The following is a 17852-nucleotide window of genomic DNA, read 5'->3' as shown; positions in this document are numbered from 1 at the left end:
TCTCATTTGCTCATGTCACCTTGCCCTCTTCTTTTTGTCTCTTTCGTTTTCTATTTTTTTCCCCCTTCATCTATCATTTATTTATATTCTTACCATGATTTATTTTCCTTTTTCTCTCCTCTCAACTGCCTTTTTATAATATTTATATTATGTACTCTTCCCAGATCTGTGAGATACCAGAGACGGCCACGTTCACACTCCTTCCCCCTGAGAATTCATCCCAAGCCAAACCGTGCTCAGTGCCATGCTGGGACCTCCTCCAAACCAGCATCCAGGGAATGGTGGAGTTCCCTTTGCCACTCAGACACATGCTCTTCAGCTTGTGTCCAAGGCCTGACGCCGGTGTTGGATCTGCAGCATGGAGCCTTCCCGCTCCCATCCGGCAAGACTTCCCCAGGCAGAGTTTATCTGTTCCCAGGGAACCAGACTCAGGGGGTGGCCTGAGCAGCAGGTGGGTGAAGCAGAACATTTGCGGTTTGCTGGCCGTGACAGTCCATTTAGACCTGGGCACCGAACCCCAGCTGGCACTAGACATAAAGAGAGGAGACACTGTAGCTAGTCACACTTTGTTACACACTGATGATGAAGCAGGAGGAGAAATCCCCTCAACATTTCCACTGTCAGTTTATCAGCTGCTCTTGTGCAATTCATCCATCTGAATTTCGTGTTGTTTTTCTCTTCTTTTAATCTAGTGTAGCCCATTTAGATAGCTGGTTGGATGGCTTTCAGGGACTGAACACACAGTGATATATACACTTGGTGATAAATAACTCATAAATGGACAATTTCGTTTTTTACGGATACACCCGTATGATATGGTGATAAAACTGGCCAGCTTTAGTTCATTTTCTTCATTTGTGCATAATTGTATGTGTAGTCAGACACACAGATATAAACACAAATACAAACATGGACACACACACACACACACACACAGTGATGATGCATTGCCTGGGTTCAGTTAGGGCTCTGCCCCTAGATGCATTTAGAGATTTGCAAATGGACATTGCAATAATGTGACGTTTGACGTGTTGACGGGTGTGTGACTGCTTATCTGTGTGTGGTTAGAAAGGGCTGGGATGTGAGCTGTCTGCAGACAGTTTATTTATGGGTTTATTGCCCTGTTATGGCCAGAGCTGAGGTGGAGGTACATCATAGATGTGATTTGTCGGTCTGTCCATTTGTCTGTCAGCAAGATTTCCCAGAAAAGGATGACTTCATGAAACTTGTATTCAGTTTTGGGCCGATCCAAACAATTTCTTCAAATTGCCCTTTTACCTTATTCATGTTATTTTTTCATGCAGAGCAATAGTCCTGACCTATCAGGAGCACCTTGGAGTGACATACATCACCCTTAATGAAGACCCTTGTCCCCGCATGCTAATCCACAACAAGTGTCCTATCCCACTGCTTTTAAAGGAAAATGTCAAAGGTAAGCAGGGCACCTTCTGGCTACACTGGAAACCTCTACTCTGTGTTTTAATAAGCCTTGTGGTTAAACTCAAAATTTTTCTCTTGCACGTTTTTTTTTCCTCTCTTTTGTTTCACAGAAACTCCAAGGACTGAGGTGTACTGTCGTGCTCTGCCTGCTAACTGTTCCCTGCACCATGAACTCTATTACCACTTTTCCAGTTTCCCAGAGTGCAAGCAGAAAGAGATGCTGCCCACATTGTTGCTGAAAAACACCTCGGACCACAGCACCACCGACTGGACAGACCCCATAGATATCAACTGCCCTGGCACTCAGGTAAAAGAGTAGTAATTGAAGAAATGTACCACTTAAGTCATTCCTCCTCCTAGTGATAGACCAATCTGAACTTTTGACCTAAACACACAGAAACACCTTTCCTAACACCACAGATGTCAGTGATAACAAAACCTCAGGAGCAGCTAGATGGAGCCAGAGTTCATTATGTTTTGCTGGTAATGAAGATTAGCCCCGTCACAGTCTTGTGACTGATGATGATGATAAAATACAAGCACCCAGGTTTTCACTTATTTTTCTTTTAAATTAGCTTCGCATTAGGAAAACAAGTTAACAATTAAGCTTGGTTTGTGTGGCTGATCCATTACAAATGAAAATCAGGTTTTAGAGGTATGTCGGAACCTTCTTCACGCAACATTAGTTTTTCGTTTTGTGCGTGTTCTGGGGTTAAATGGTGATCCGGGGTAAGAATGTTCGGTCTGGTCTGGGGTAGTAATGTAGGGTTAGCAAAATGTTAAGGAGCAGTATGTGTAATGTTTACTGTTGTGTCTAGGCAGCTGTGGGTTGGCGGGGGTGGGGTGGTTGAGGCTCTGTATCTCTGGTTACCGTGAAGTCTGAATTTGACCTGTGTGGTAGGGGTGAGAAGTCAAAGGCTAGACTTGTTATGACTGCTTAGCCAAGCGTTCAGCAGTGATCTACTTCCTTTCTTCACATGACTGTGTGATGACTCTGAACCTAGAGTGGCATAGGTTAAAGTCAGACACGTGTAACTTCTGAAACACACACATACACACACTGACCTGAGCTAGAACTGTGTAAAAGTTCTTCTTCAAAGTATCATGTGACAAATAATGTCTAGTCATTAGTTTTCTGCTGCTGTTCAGGTGGTGTTCCTGCCAGGCTTTGGCTGTCTCTACATAGACGTGGCCTATGAGAAAGGCACCCTGGTTCTGTCTCTGGCACCAGAGGGCAGCGTGGACACTGTAATCAACCAACACAGCAGGTATGCGTGCACAGGCAGTGGTTTTATTGTTGTCGATTTATGTTCCCCACATAATTGAGCCACGAGAAATCAAGCATGCATGTTGTTGTTCCTAACCTCAAGCTATCTACCCCTGTGCCTATTACTGTGTTCACTTCCATTTGCTTTATGATTACTGTTAACAGCTATGTTTTCATGCAGTACTCAAAACATGAAGAAACAGGCATCATTTTCACCACAGGAGGGCAATAAAACCTTCTAGTGTTGTCATGAGCGTGGTTAGTTGTACAGTAGAACATAGTATTACAGCTTTATTCCATTACATCAACACATGCAAGCTGCTTTGTCATTTTGGCAAAGCAGGATATTAATATAATCACATGTTAGGTAAATGTAAACAAATTACCTCAGACAATGATCTTTGTTAAAGTGCTCTGGTAGATGGTCCCTTATTATCCTTTACAAATAATCAGAGCCTGGAAAGGTTTCCTGACTGTACCCAAAAAATGACAAATAATTTTATGGCTACTTTAACTGTTGCTATATTTTCATTTGTAAATACCATTTATTTTTAATCGTTTCTGTTCTTCCCACTGTAGATCTTTTTGGTTAATATTTCTGTTTTGTTTTCAGGTCTTCCACACTGTCTGTTTGCATCCTCCTGAGTGAGGCCAGCATGGTGCTAAGTGATGATATCACCAGTCCCACCAGTTCGGTGGAGCTCCTGAGACTCACATTAACCAAGCTACTCCTAAGCCTGGCTCCCACGCCTATCTCCCTGCCCCCGGAGCTAGCCGTTGACCCCTCTGTGGGTACAGCAGCCATCCCAGCTCTGCTGTGTGACTCATCTCTCATCGAGGTGTGGTGCTCCAGTCTGCAATTGGACAACCAGTTGTATAACCGGGCAAGTTTCCACTTCCCTGTGCTGCTGTGCCAAGATCAGAGAGGGGGAGTTGAACCTGGGAGTCTGTGGAGCTGTGATGCCAACCCCACTGAGTCCCCTGAAGCAATGAATGAGTTCAAACGCTCCTGTTTTCTGCAGATGAGGCTGACGCTGGCTGGGGACAGATGCACGGTGGAGGAGGTTCGATTAGTTCCCATCTCTTGATGTGCATTTTTGTTTGCTAACCGCACTCTCCCTTCCAACACATTGTCATAACTTACCTGACGTATGATTTCATTTTTACTGGAGGCAAAACAAAATCACGCTTAAAAGCATTTCAGCAGCTGTCACAGCTTGTAAGAGATCAGCATAATCTCTGTCCAAATGACTTTACTTTCTCTCAAACAATTGTGAAGAAGCAATTCTCAGAATAGGTTCTTTTTCTTCAGCTCTCCTTCCAGCTCCAGCCTGCCAGAGTCTACCTCGAAGACACTTTTGTTTACTACATCAAGACTTTGTTCCACACCTACATCCCCACCCATGCTTTTGCCTCTGCAGAGACCCGGTGCAGCAAAGAACTTGGAGCAACCTCCACCCTCCCTGAGCAGGTGCGATATTCATGACACGATCGTTTTATTTCTGCTTTTAGTTGCTACATTCTGACAATCTTTATAACTACAATGGAACCTTATGTTACTGACAGGAAGCAGCATCCAACCTCATAATGATATGTGGAATATGTCTGAGAATTATTTCTTTTGATAACTGTGATGTGTGATCTAGGTTCTCCAGTCAGCGCAGGCATTGGTCCACCCCGTGCAGCTGCAGAAGCTGACCATCCAACCTGTCAACCTGCTAGTTAGTATCCATGCCTCTCTGAAGCTGTACATTGCTTCAGACCACACTCCTCTGTCCTTCTCCCTCTTTGAGAGAGGGCCATTCTGCACTACAGCCAGACAGCTCGTCCATGCTCTGGCCATGCACTATGCTGCGGGAGCCCTCTTCCGAGCAGGTAGGTAGCAGACAGGACTTATAAAGCTTCTCTTACCCTCAAACACCTGTATTCGCACTAGATGATGCACTTTTTTCCTACATTCTCTTTATGATGGGCTTGGTGTCACAATTTGTGGTGTCGGTTGCCAAATGAAATGTGAATTCAGCATGAAGTAAGAAAATTCTGCCATTTCTTCTCAGCACAGCTACAGTTGATCTTTCAAATGATACACCCCGGGGCTGCTGGAAAACTGTTGAGCTCCAGGAAGCAAAACCTGAATCACCAGTGGCCTGAGAACGACTTATGTTCTGTCATTGTCATTATTCAGTGGTGTATCATAAGTTTTGACCAATAACTCACGGTTCACACCCAGTTTGTTGGCAGTATGTTTTGGTTAATCCTTTAGCGGTCACCGTGTCTAAGTCTGACTTATCAGGCCCTGTAAGAGCTCCATACCGCTCTCCTGTGCTGTCCTCCTGTCTAGTCAAAGCCTCCACACATGGTCTGATTTAAGCCAGTCATTTCCACATCAGAAATCACCATTCTGGCCAGACGCTTCCTTCCCGCTGTCTCTCGTTAGAACCTTCATTTCTGCTCGTATTTCAACACGTCACCCTACCGCCTTCTCCTCTTCCTGAGTCATCATAAAGACCCGGGCTCCAGGAAACATTGCATTCTGGGACTGATTAACATGAGGATGTGCAGCGCTATGATCAGACATGCGCCCACATGTGTAAATCCGTGCACATACAAAGCCTTATGGACAATAGACACACTATCTTTGCATACACTCTAGCACGTGTGTGTGTTTAAAGGCATGACTCAGGCCTGTAAACATCAGCTCCTGTCAGGACTTTATGCTTTACCAAAACCACAACTGGGAAACCATATAAAGCCGAATCAACCACGAGGCCCCACTAGAGTAGGTTTCCTACCATTAGAGTCCATCATTCAAGTGCAAATTGACAGAGAATAAGAGCCGAGCGGGGCCCGGCGTCCTGAGAAATGACTATTTGATTTTTGTGATGGAGTTGTCACTGCATAAATATCAATGAGCCGTGCCATCTGAAGGGGACTCTATGGTTTAATGAGAGAGGTGAGATAGTAGGAGGCTGTAAATCCTGTGCTGTGTCACACGTGTGATTTCATGCAAGACTTTGCGTGCATGCGTGTGTGTCTCTGTGTGTGTATTACTGAGATAAGAACTCTTAAAAATCTAATCATGATGTGAAATACTTTGTAAGTTACTCCGTGACTTGTTGTGATTGAGAGAGCCTCCCACTCTAAATTGCTTTTGGCAAACACAGGACACTTTATCCACAGCGCACGTGTGAAGAATGTTCCTCCTAAGAGCGAGTGTCTAAAATGTTTTTAATATCTGTTGAATACAAAACTTCTTTTAATTGTATCGTGCATGAAAATATAAAATATGTTCATTCTGAGTAATGAGACTCACTCCAGAAATAACACAGTTAAAGTTTAGTTTATTTAAGCGTTTGCTTTCAGTCCAGGCTTTTCTGGATGAAGGTGGTTTGTGACTGTTTGCTAAAATGTTTCATAGCCTTGAGGAAGTGGAGTTTTTGTGACTTCTCAGAATGCAGTGCAAAGAGTACGACCCATGAGAATATGGATAAATATCCTGTTTTAGTTCAGATCGTCACAGTGCAGTACTGTAGTGTTGCTCTACACAAATGTAACCATGCAGCACACTGTGTCTGTCTCAGGCTGGGTTGTGGGGTCTCTGGAGATCCTGGGCAGTCCTGCCAGCTTGGTGCGGAGCATCGGTAACGGCGTATCCGACTTTTTCCGCCTCCCATATGAGGGTTTGACACGTGGGCCTGGAGCCTTTGTCAGTGGAGTGTCCAGAGGGACCACCTCCTTCGTCAAACATATTTCGAAAGGTAACATAAATGCTCAGTCTTTGTTCTATGTCTTTATTTTATTTGTGGACTCAAAGATGGAAGAGTTTCCATGTGAGTCTCACACAAGACTTACAACACAACAAATATAGACTATAGAGCATCAGATTAAGTTATCTCATGGAGTTATGGCATTTCTCCCGTGTGATAAATGAAATGACTCAAATAACATTTACAAACACAAGTTACACAAAATGATGTGTTTCACTTTTGTTTTGTGGCAGACATGGTTAAAAGCACAAGTCAACATTTAGTGTCCACCTCAACATTAAGCTGGGCATACACTGCGATTTTTTTCAGTCGCGTTATTCAGCTCCCGCTCAAACTGCACGATTGACTCGCAGGGGTTAGAAGTTCGTCGCTCACGATCAGGGTCTCACACTATACGGCCCGATGCTCTGATGCAAGTGCTCACACTGTGCGTCCATAAAATGAAGGTTATAACGGAAATTCTGTCGCTCGCTCTCCCTCTTTGTCTTTCACTCACACAGACACGCACGCCACCACCATCAACTTTGCTAAATTGCTAATGAAAAACATTGATCAGTCAGCTGTGATTGAGCAGCAGTGTAGATCCAACTATTTTCACGGTTGTTGTGGTCGTGATAATTTTGTGAGGCCACATCGAAAAGGTTTGGATGAGCTTTCCAAAGTTCTACAAGTGCCTCCATCGCTTGTGTTCAGCTCATACGCTGCACTGCCGTGCTACTCCGTCTTTTTCACCGACGTTTATGTGTTTGCGCGTGCGCAGTGTGAGCAGCTGCGGTGACACCCTCACGACAGTCGTGAGGGTTTGAAATCCTCGCGACCAATCGATTGATGATCGGGAGCTGGTCGTGAGGTGTTAATCGCTTCTCGTTTTCCCACGTCTACTACACGATCCACGACGCACGATAAAGGCCAAAATCGGGCCGAGACGACTCAAAAATCGTCTCAAAATGGGCCAAAAATCGCACAGTGTAAGCCCAGCTTTAGTCAGTCTTCTCAGCAGATCAGTGTGAAGGGCACTTTTGGAAATCATGTTCTCATTTGAAGTTTTTAAATCTGTGATTTAATTCATAAAAGTACTTCTACCTTGCCACTAGAGACACTGAGAAAACATAAGAATTTCTCATTTCTGTTTAGGCACCCTAACCTCCATCACCAACTTAGCCACAAGCCTGGCAAGGAACATGGACCGTCTGTCTCTGGATGAGGAGCACTACACCAGGCAGGAGGAGTGGAGACGGCAGCTGCCAGAGAGCCTCGGGGACGGACTGAGACAGGGACTGTCACGACTCGGCATTAGCTTGTTAGGTATATGAGAAGGAACACCAAACTTCAAACAAGTCAGTTAGCTGTCTTATTAAGTAATAAATGAACCCCCAAAATATAGTTATGTTTGAAATGAGCAATATATGTGTGTGTACAATCCATTCTCTTCCGCTTATCCTTGTCAGGTTGGGGTGGTCTATCCCAGCTGTCTTAGGGCGAGAGGCAGGGAACACCCTGGACAGGTTGTCAGTCTGTTGCAGGGTTTATTTGGCAAACATAACCCGAATAAATACAAAATTTAGTTTTTAAATGATGATTTCATTTATTAGGTGAAAAGGCCTCTGAGCCTACCCAGAACAACATCTAAAGAACTGCAGGCCTCACTTGCCTCAGTTAAGGTCAGAGTTCATTATTAAACGATAAGAAATAGACTGGACAAAAACGGCATCTGTGGGAGATGCACACATTGCATCTCAGACACCAACAGTCAAGCATGGTAGCGTAGAGTAATGGTCTGGGGCTGCTTTGCTGCTTCAGGACCTGGAGTGTCCTAGTCGAAGTGTGGACTGTTAATGCTCAGAAACCCTCCAATGTGTCTGAATTAAAAATTTTCAAAGAAGTGTGAACCAGATTACAGCAATATGAAAGACTCATTGCCAGTTATCACAAATGCTCGATTGCGGTTCTTGCTGCTACAACCACGTATTGGATTTAGGAAGCAATTAGTTTTTCACATGAGGTCAGGTAGGTTTGGATTGCTTCTTTCTCCTTAATATTTACTCTGGTTGTCTTTGTCAAACATTTGTTTGATCTGAAACATTTTAGTGTGACAAAAAGATTTCATGGGAAAAAAGAAATCAAGAAGGGGGCCAAATACTTTCTTCTCACCACTGTTCATATGCATAACACATTCTGCCTACGCACATTTCATCTGCTGCACACTGGCACATTCTCAAAGAGGTGCTCACACTGTGGTGAGAGCTGTGACACAGAGTGGTGGAGACAGCACAGTAGGGACACAATAAACACTCAGAGGGCAATAAAACTCAAGTCTGTCTCAAATCAGACTCCTATATGTATTATATACTGACTGGAACCAAACAGCTGCCCACATGTCTGCATCACAGTGGATGCACTGTAAATCTATCACAGTGGATGGTCTATAGGTTAAAAGCATGTCTGAATACCTGTGTCATTTATATTTACTGGTTTAATACCAATTTATCAATAATCTAGAGAGGTGTTTTGAACTCACTGAGCGTTTTGTATTTTGTTAAAGTTTTCTTTTGGTGAGTTTAAGAAAGAGACTTTTTCCTTTTCTCTGTCAGGAGCAATAGCCGGCATCGTGGACCAGCCCATGCAGAACTTCCAAAGGAACTGGGAGATGCAGAGCTCAGCTGGTAGCAAAGCCAAAGGGGTGATTTCTGGAGTGGGGAAAGGCATAGTGGGGGTTTTTACCAAGCCCATTGGAGGAGCAGCAGAACTGGTTTCCCAGACTGGATACGGTAACTTCAGCACGGTCAAAGATAACAGCATTCGTAATAAATTCATGAATGTTTCCTTATTTTGTTTCTGAAGACCAGCCAATGATTTAAGAACTTTTTGGACAGAAAAAAAGTTGATAGCTTTATTTACAAATGGATTTGTCAGCCCATCATGTCCTGCAGTGAGCTCTTTGATCTATTGAGATATAACTAGCACAGACTGTGTGTTAAGTCTTTATTCCAAGGAGCTCTCAGCAACAATGAACACATGTGTGGATTAGAGTTAGTTTGTCAGAGCATGGGCGATCTCGCGCCTCTCAGCTTCAGGCAGGAGCTAAGGGTTAATAAGCCAGGAACCAGAAGAGAGCAGCTGAAACACACACAGTGCAGGCCTGCCTACATATGCTACTACTTCTACATACAGCCAGTTTAATCCTGTGGAGTTAATGTTTGTTTGTTTTTTATATTGGAGATAGAAGATTGAGGTGCGTGCTGGCAGTTTTTGGCTACAGCACATAAACTGCCAATAAGATGAGGAGCTCCATAAAAGAGCGCTACCTCCCCAGGGCCTGGCTCTGATCTACCTGAAACCTCTGAGCTCCGCAGACACACAAACTTAATCATCAGCAGAAAGACACACACACACACTAACATACCCACTGGCACTCGCTCCGACAATATATTCAGTAAAAAAAAATCCAATCATCTGGTTACACATGCAGATCAAGTTCACTGATTTGTGCTCTGTTATGAATCACATGGATCCACAAACACCCACTCAGAGCTGCGCAGCATTGCCGAGTACCACTGCAGTGACATCATTAATGGAGCTCATTGGATTCTTTATTGCTTTGTTTTAACTACTTGATGACTTCACTGGCTCGCTGCTGCCATCGCTCTGCTGACAGCTAGAGAGGGTTGAAAGAAAACTGACCACACGCACTGGGGTTATGAACTCACAATGGCATAAATACGCGCACGCAAAATCATCCTAATCAGTGTTTGTTTTTACCAGTATATGAAACACAGACGCAGAGCATGTGTATAATCCACAGTTTTGTCAAAACTCAGCTGTCAACTGTCCTGATTTCTGCAGGGATCCTTCATGGAGCAGGACTGTGGCAGCTTCCCAAACAGCTCTACCTGCCTACAGAAGAAAAGTCTGCTCTAGCCCCAAACAGCCATCTTAAATATGTCTGGTATGACCTGCAGCCGCTCTTTATTCCCGCCAACTCCTCCTTTACCTTTGCCCAGCTCTTCTTCAAAAGTGGGACATGTGTTCTCGCCTCTGCTTCTTTGCTTTTGTTGGATTCTCACCAGGATCTGCTGTTCTTTTCCTCCCCATTACCTCTCATCATTTTGCTGTTTTGTTTAAAAAAAAAAACCTTGGAGAGTTCATTACCTACCCCCCCACCTACCCCCTCCAAACAAGCCTGCAAAGATGTTTGACCTTGATCCCACACATGGTAGCCAGCTTGCCCTCCCTTGTTCTCATCGAGCCATGTTAAAAGGTTTTTATAAGCACTCTGCCAAAGCCGCCAGCTAGAAATTGTTCTTGTTGTTTAACTCTGAGTCTATCCAGAAATGTTTCCCAGTACCTTCACATGGAGGGGGAACACCTTTCTTTGCATGCCTGGGTAGTTTGGAGAGACTCGGTTTACAAAGGTTGCATGTGCTTGCCAAGCAGGTTACCTTTGGCTCCGAGGAGCTGTATATACAGCGTCAGATCTCAGTGTTTCAAAGATTCCAGTATGTTCTCACTGGAACTCTTAATGTAATCATAAAGATTTATGAGAGGCCTCTGTATCCAGGAGGTTATCGGGAGCTGCAGAAAAAGCATTTATGGCATTTTCTGAAGAATTATTCTCATTTAGTTTGGTTTCCATAGCTATCAAACATTTGCTTGTAATAGCAGTCAGTGTCGACTGTCATCTGCCTTCAGGAAGAATTCCAAATTTGACATTCCACTTGAGTTTTCATCACTCAAGGGCCTTTTTTTCTGCTAATGTTAGAGGAAGATTAAAGAAATCTATATCCTGATATAAAATACACAAATGTTGAGATAATGCTCCCCTGTGTTGCAGAGAAGTCAAACTGGTTTCCATCAGGCGTCCATCAATTATTTTTACTACAACAGGTAGCCCAGACACTTGAGGGGTCAGCCTGTTTGAGCAAAGTAACACTGAGCAGACCCAAACTGTCCCTACTGTGTTTGCCTCAACATCTGCTCCGCAATCCGAACACCTGCCTTCCAAAGTAAACACACTGTCAGAGAAACATGACTGAACACTTCAGTTCCTGCTCACATATTTCCCCGTTGAGTATGTGTGTAATAGGAACCACACTGAGAACAAGCAGAAATGTAAATTACAGGATGTACGCAGACACATTTGGTCTCGTGTTTATAGACAAAGTGTATATCTGATGTTAGCAGGCTGAATGGAGGCTTTCATTGTGCGTGTGTACATGTACACAAATGTCATGCAGGAGGAGTTGTGTCTATAGTTCTAAATTATAGGGTAATATAAAGATTCCAGCTGGTTTCATAGCGTCTACTCGTCCCTGCTTTCTCTGACTGCAGGAAAATGCTGCAGTCTCTGGGGCGTCCAGAGCTCCACATGTCCCTGGATGTGACCATCGTAAGCGGGTCAGGTCAGGAGCACGCCGGCTGTCTGCTGCTCACGTCTGAGGTGCTCTTTGTCGTCAGCCTCAGCGAGGACACCCAGCAGCAGGCCTTTCCCATCACAGAGGTAACTCACAGACACAAAGAATTAAAGAGTCTGATGACATTTCTCAGAGAACAACTCGTGGGCCTTTTATAGATAATGACGTGAATGTTAAACCACTTGCCGCCTCCAGGTGGAGTGTCAGCAGGAACCAGGACAGCAGGGCGAGCTCACACTCACGTTACAGCAGCAGACAGTTACTAGTGATGCTGAGGTGAGGCTGTAAAAGTAATGAAGCTGTGCAGCGATCACACAGTCGGAGTCGGAGTCTCTAACTCCTGCACTGATGTTAATGGCATCACGTGCCGCAGTTAATTAAGACCAGACTAATTTCTTCCAGCAGTGTGCACAAGCATTCCTAAACCTTGATGTATGATTTAGTTAGCTCTGCTGCAGCTGGCAGGTGCAGCAGCAGTGTAACCGTGTGTGTGTGTGTTCTCTCTCTCAGGGCGACGGTGTTCGTGAGCGTCTGTCCGAGCAGCAGTATCGGAGGCTGGTGGATTACGTGATGCGTGCCTCTCAGTTTCTTTCCCCCTCTGCAGCTTCCCTCCAGCTGCAGCCCCCAGTGACGCTCACAGAGCCCCCGCCCTCGGTCACCAAGTGTTATCGCTACCTGGTGGACCCCGCTTTTGCAAAAGTGTTTGTCAGCAAGTTCACCATGGTGAAGAACAAAGCCTTACGCATTGGATTCCACTGATTCGTGAAAACTCACGTGTGGCTTTCAGCTTCAGAAACAATTTTTTCAATTTAATGTAAAATGTGAAAAAAACAAGTATCTTGTACTTTGACTCTTCTCATTTATGCAAAACATACATTTTGGTGTAAAAACGAGGGGGTTTTATATCGAAATGTGTTCACCTGGTCGACCATGCCTTAGACGTGTCTAGAATTCCTAGAAATTGCCTTTGAAAGATATTTTCTGATAAAGAAAAGTCACCACATAGTCACAAAGAACATTAGTGGGATCAGTTTTAATTGTGGAAAAACAAAAACAGTGGACACTAAATCCAATCAGAGCTCTGTCGCCGTTACAGATACAAATGTGCAGGCCGCAGCAGTCGGAGCCTTTCCTAACTAACCCATCTGGAAGAGTTCACTCTGCACGAGCAGCTCTGTGTGTTTACATTCTGCTTATGAGTCGGTGTCTCATGCCAATGTGAAGTGCAATATTATATATTTGTTGATGGATGTTAGATGCTAAACCCAAATGTTTTTTAAAGATGATAATGTAACACTTGTTTGACAGTAACACTGTTTTCTTTGTCGATGCCAATCCCTCACGATGCAAACATGTTAATGTTCCCTTTTGTATTGTTTCACCACTGAGCTCTACGGAAGATTTAAATCTATAATATATTAATGGAGAAACTTTTTATTAAACAAATGAAATGATCTCAAGTGTCAGAGATTTGCGTTTCACAGCGTGGTGTTTGTCACACACTCTGACATCAGTAGCCTCTGAGCTCTCGGTTTTCAGCGCTGGCGCTCCGATGACGGCGTCGGTCACCTTCCCCTGTTAAAGTCACGCTGCATGGAGTCACTCCTCACACTCTGGTTTCACTTCAGGCTCTAACACCTCCTGCAGTTTAAAAAATAATAATAAAATAAAGCCCAGCCTGTCCTGTCTAAGACAAAACGGCTGCTGAGAGAGTGTTTCTACAATATGTCCACTCACGGTTGTATCTGTTACACTGTTTGCTGTTTGTTCTGGAGGAGCGCTGTGAGGGCTGCCGGTAGCTCTGCTCGCTGCTCGCTGACTTAATGCTACGGTTAGAAGAGGACTCTGGCAGGGGGAGGAAGACGCGGTAAAAACAGCAGTCATTAAGAATAAGAAGGGCTATTTATCTGTTAAAGACATTATGTTTAGCACTCGTGTGGACTCTGTCACACGTGTAGCTGCCGCAGACATCAGTGATGATCTCCATCTGTGATCCTAACAGCATCGCTCCTCTATACCATCCCATTAAAACACCATTTGCACTATGCTTCATTTCCATGTATCCTCATTCATTATGGCCTGGAACTGACTCGTTCACAGAACATTGATAATTAATGGATGGGCTGAAGTGGCTGTTTTGGCTGAACTTTTGCCCAATGAGACAGTTCAGACATGTGGAGCAGGTCAGTTTGACAGTACTTTGGCTTCAACTGCCGCGTAATATCAAAGCCTTGGAAAATGTAGCCTGGATTTTACTGTGGGAAAAAGGCAAAATGTCATTTCATTGTTATGGTTTCCTGCATTTAATCTGAATAGTAGCAGTCAAAAACCGTGGATATGGGAGCCTAGCTGAGCTCAGAGAAAAAAGCGGTGTGTGCGCGCGCGCAAGTACCTGAGGCCGTGGAGAAGGTGGTTTCCAGCTGACTCCGTCTCCTCAGCAGCACCTCCTCTCTTTTCAGACCTGCCATATACTTGGAGTAGGACCACGACAGCTGAAGACAAATGCCCAGAAATCAAGTTGCATCAAACATGATTAGAAAAACGGTTCAATTAGAGCATCGAGTTTCTCCGTTATGGTCTGTGGTCGAGACTGACGAGGCCTTGTTTGGACTTTGTGTTGTCAGGGGGTTTTATTTTAGCATCTTGTGCTCCCACATAGAAGGATATCGTTGATTTTGGTTTAAATTCATTTTTTTGAAACACATTTTCAGCTTTACCCGCACGACAAACACATGGCAGCTCCTCACCGTCTGTGTGGGTGTGAACAACACTCTGCTCCGTGTGCTCGACTGCTTTTTCTCACTTCTTTCTTCTGGTTCATTTGCTTCATCTCGATCATCATCATCCCCCTCCTCCTCCTCATCATCTTCGTCATCCTCATCCTCTTCTGTAACACTGGTCTCTTGACTCTCCATGTCTTCCTGAACAAAGAGTTAGATTTTTGATTAAGTTTTTTTTTCCCCTCACAGATTTTTATGTTGTGTCGCTGTCATTTCCTCACCTGGGCTCTCCTCCTTCCTTTGTTTTTCTCTTCCTCCTCCTCTTCCTCCCTCCTTCTCTGTCTCCTTACTCTGGCTCTGTGCTTGACTCGTTTCTCCTGCAGCAGAGGAATAAGTTGCTCCTCTTGGATGCTGCTGATAAGCTCCTGAAACTCGGGCCAAAACTTCAGTAATTCATCAAACACTGACATCTACGGGCAGAGAAGAATAGCTTGAAGCACACATACAAGAGAAAAAAGTCTGTAAATGTTCGACCCGCACATGCAACGCGAGTACCTGAGCCTCTCGAAAGATGTAAGGGCCCAGCTCGTGGCGTTTCTCCAGAATGTGCTGAGCCTGCTGGGGAGGAATGTCTATCTGCAGGGCCGGGGGCATGGAAGAGTTGATGAAACAGCTGATGATTGTGGAGACTTTTTGCTGGATGGTGGCATCATCACTGTGGGAATGACAGAGGTCCTGCATTCAAAAGCAAAGAGGGAAAAGGAGGAATGAAAAGTAACATGGGAACAATTCTGTGTTCCCACTGTTCCACAAATGTTTGCAATCATTGAGGAATTTTTGTACCGAGATAGGAAAACTAGGGCTAGCTTCTTTTTTTGTTCCATATTCAAACTGCACATCAAGCATTTCTTACATTATTTTTGACTTGCTTTTAGAGTTGGACTCACAAATCATAGATATTGGCTCAGATGTACAGTAACACAAGTAGGTTTGGCTAATAAAGACTTCTAAGCAGAGAGGGCAAAGTGTTCATTTAGAAACAGCAGTCAAATTTTAACAGACATTTCAAAGATCCACCGGTGCCTGGTTCTGGTTTACAGCTGAGGGAGACGAGAAAAGACTGAGAAAGCATTTGTTCTTATAGATATTACAAGATATTTTACCTTGTACCTCTGCACCTCTAACCAAAAGAGCACATCATTCTCCAGGAAGCCTCCCTTCGAGTAGACGAAGTCCTGGAACTGCTGGCAGGTGACAGGGTTGAGCAGGGTTTGTCGGAACAGCAGGATCTCTTTGGTGGAACTCATCCACAAGCCCTCGGCCTGCAGGGACACATGACGCAGGATTCCTTGGGTTATCTGTGACACGCCGTCCGCCATCACCTACCCCGATACAGTACAGGGTTCTCCTGTACAGCGGCTGACCTCTGAGTTCCACTCTTAGCTCACAGATACTGAGATAATGATACTCGTTATTTGCCAGTGATGACATCATGATCATAAACGTGATGGTCACAATCATGTATGAAAACGTCTTCCTGTAATCATCCTGCTCCTAATGTGAAATGTACATGTTTTATATCTGTGTCCTGCGATGAGAGGACGGGAACAGAGCTGTGTGGAAATCACTCCAAAAACTATAAAAGGAAGGTTAGTAATGATGCTTTAATCTTATTTATTCTGGATCCAATTTGAGAAAACTAACCCCAAGGCCAAAATGGTGTCTGACAAAGCCAGTGCTTAAAGCCAAGTCATGAACTAAATCGCACATGCTTTCAGGCCAGGAAATGCCTTATTTTTATCCATTTAAAAAATATCCAGCTTCCCCTGGAGGATTTCTCCTTACCTTCCAGGCTTCTTTTCTTGCTCTGCGTTGACGGTGGACGTGCTGTGAGAGCCTGCCCGCCACCTCTTGTGGCTGCCACACACACACAAACACAAGCAAACAGGTCCAACGTCAGAAAGGGAGTATAACTAGGAACACTTCTCAGACCTCTCTACTGCTCCCTGTTGCTGGCTGTAACCAAAGCTCTGCCTGCACTTCTTTTTTTCTTTTTTTTTTAGACCTTTAACCTGCCCCACGTCTGCATTTCCTTCTATCTCCTCCTAGCGAGCTCTTTAGTTCCCTGATGTCATCCGTCTCAGACGACCTCGCCGTCTTCCTCGTCACCTCTTAACCAGCTTTTCCACCTTCCGCTCGTCTCCTCCTGCACGGTGTAATGCTAAACTGTGTCTGCCTCTCATTACCTAATGAGAGGATCAGTGTGACTAAACTTGATAACATAATGAAGCAGAATCCCAGGTTTATGGGTTTCCACCTGATGAGGCAACCTGAGAGAGTGACTGCAGGGTAATTGCGCATAATGGTTGCTCACGTAACATTAATGTGTGCCTGACTTCCTATATCAGTTTGCTCTCAGCACCATTACACTCCAGGAATCAAACACGTGCACGTGGTACAGCTGAAGCAGAAGATCAAAGGGGGTCAAAATCACTTCTACTCTTTTTAATCATTCAGTGTCTTAAATCTCCTGACCTTTGTTAAAGAGGCTTCTCTGCAGCATCGTTAATCTCAGTGTGCTCTGCTGACTTCGGTGACATCATGAAAGCGTATTAGAAGGCTGGATGTGTGCAAATAAACACAAGACAACTAGGAAATGTTGTAAGCTTTGCAATAAGTGATATTACAACAAATATTCAGCAAAACGGAAGAACAGTTCTCACTCAAGTGTAGGCTTCAGGAGAACAGTTTGCATTTACTTTACGACAGATATTATATATCATGACGGAGTTTATGTACAACCAAACTCTCATTAGGCCAGAGGTCTCTTTAAGAGAATTTTCCAGGTGTTTTACTCGAAACTGCAAATATCAACATGCTGAGGTCGCTGAAGTCCAAAGGATACTTCCCTATGGAATGTCTTTACAGCCGATCCAGTATTCAAACTTTGTCCTGCTGTTCAGGGAATCACCAAAATCTGTATACTTCACTCTGGAGATTATTTTGTATTAAAGGCACTTAAAGTTTAAAACCTTTTTAAAGTTAACTAAAGCTATCAGCAGCACGTGCACAAACTGCCATGACTGTGCAGTTTGCTGAATAGATGCCAGGTGAAGCTGAGCGACAAACGGGCCATGCTTTTGTAAAATACCTATTTTTACTACAACACGTACCAGGAATGAATGTAACCTATAACTACATCATTAAGAACATGTTCTGTTACAACAGCGGCCTGTGAAAGGCAAAA

At 44.2% G+C, this 17852-nt stretch overlaps 2 protein-coding genes across 5 annotated transcripts in view; one reads left to right on the top strand and one right to left on the bottom strand.

Moving 5' to 3' along the window:
- The window catches only part of vps13b (vacuolar protein sorting 13 homolog B), a 299476-nt gene extending 286121 nt beyond the window's left edge, over positions 1 to 13355 (top strand). For all 3 annotated transcript variants that reach the window (XM_004560029.5, XM_004560030.5, XM_004560031.5), the window contains 14 exons: positions 165 to 451; positions 1305 to 1432; positions 1551 to 1747; positions 2590 to 2708; positions 3321 to 3771; positions 4020 to 4178; positions 4354 to 4582; positions 6289 to 6465; positions 7609 to 7779; positions 9066 to 9242; positions 10318 to 10420; positions 11803 to 11971; positions 12081 to 12161; positions 12396 to 13355. In XM_004560029.5, the coding sequence (XP_004560086.3) occupies positions 165 to 451; positions 1305 to 1432; positions 1551 to 1747; positions 2590 to 2708; positions 3321 to 3771; positions 4020 to 4178; positions 4354 to 4582; positions 6289 to 6465; positions 7609 to 7779; positions 9066 to 9242; positions 10318 to 10420; positions 11803 to 11971; positions 12081 to 12161; positions 12396 to 12644 (2697 nt within the window). In that variant the 3' untranslated portion in view covers positions 12645 to 13355. The remainder of the gene's footprint in view (positions 1 to 164; positions 452 to 1304; positions 1433 to 1550; positions 1748 to 2589; positions 2709 to 3320; positions 3772 to 4019; positions 4179 to 4353; positions 4583 to 6288; positions 6466 to 7608; positions 7780 to 9065; positions 9243 to 10317; positions 10421 to 11802; positions 11972 to 12080; positions 12162 to 12395) is intronic.
- The window catches only part of rgs22 (regulator of G protein signaling 22), a 13876-nt gene continuing 8923 nt past the window's right edge, over positions 12900 to 17852 (bottom strand). For both annotated transcript variants that reach the window (XM_076889708.1, XM_012921519.3), the window contains 8 exons: positions 16451 to 16522; positions 15769 to 15927; positions 15161 to 15340; positions 14887 to 15075; positions 14633 to 14806; positions 14278 to 14377; positions 13623 to 13730; positions 12900 to 13526 (listed from right to left, as the gene is read on the bottom strand). In XM_076889708.1, coding sequence (XP_076745823.1) covers positions 13510 to 13526; positions 13623 to 13730; positions 14278 to 14377; positions 14633 to 14806; positions 14887 to 15075; positions 15161 to 15340; positions 15769 to 15927; positions 16451 to 16522 — 999 coding nt within the window. In that variant the 3' untranslated portion in view covers positions 12900 to 13509. The remainder of the gene's footprint in view (positions 13527 to 13622; positions 13731 to 14277; positions 14378 to 14632; positions 14807 to 14886; positions 15076 to 15160; positions 15341 to 15768; positions 15928 to 16450; positions 16523 to 17852) is intronic.

This window comes from Maylandia zebra, linkage group LG11 (assembly GCF_041146795.1).
Source record: "Maylandia zebra isolate NMK-2024a linkage group LG11, Mzebra_GT3a, whole genome shotgun sequence".
Classification (NCBI taxonomy): domain Eukaryota; kingdom Metazoa; phylum Chordata; class Actinopteri; order Cichliformes; family Cichlidae; genus Maylandia; species Maylandia zebra.
Note: the sequence above shows the minus strand (reverse complement) of the source record. Positions and strands in the feature narration are given on the sequence as shown.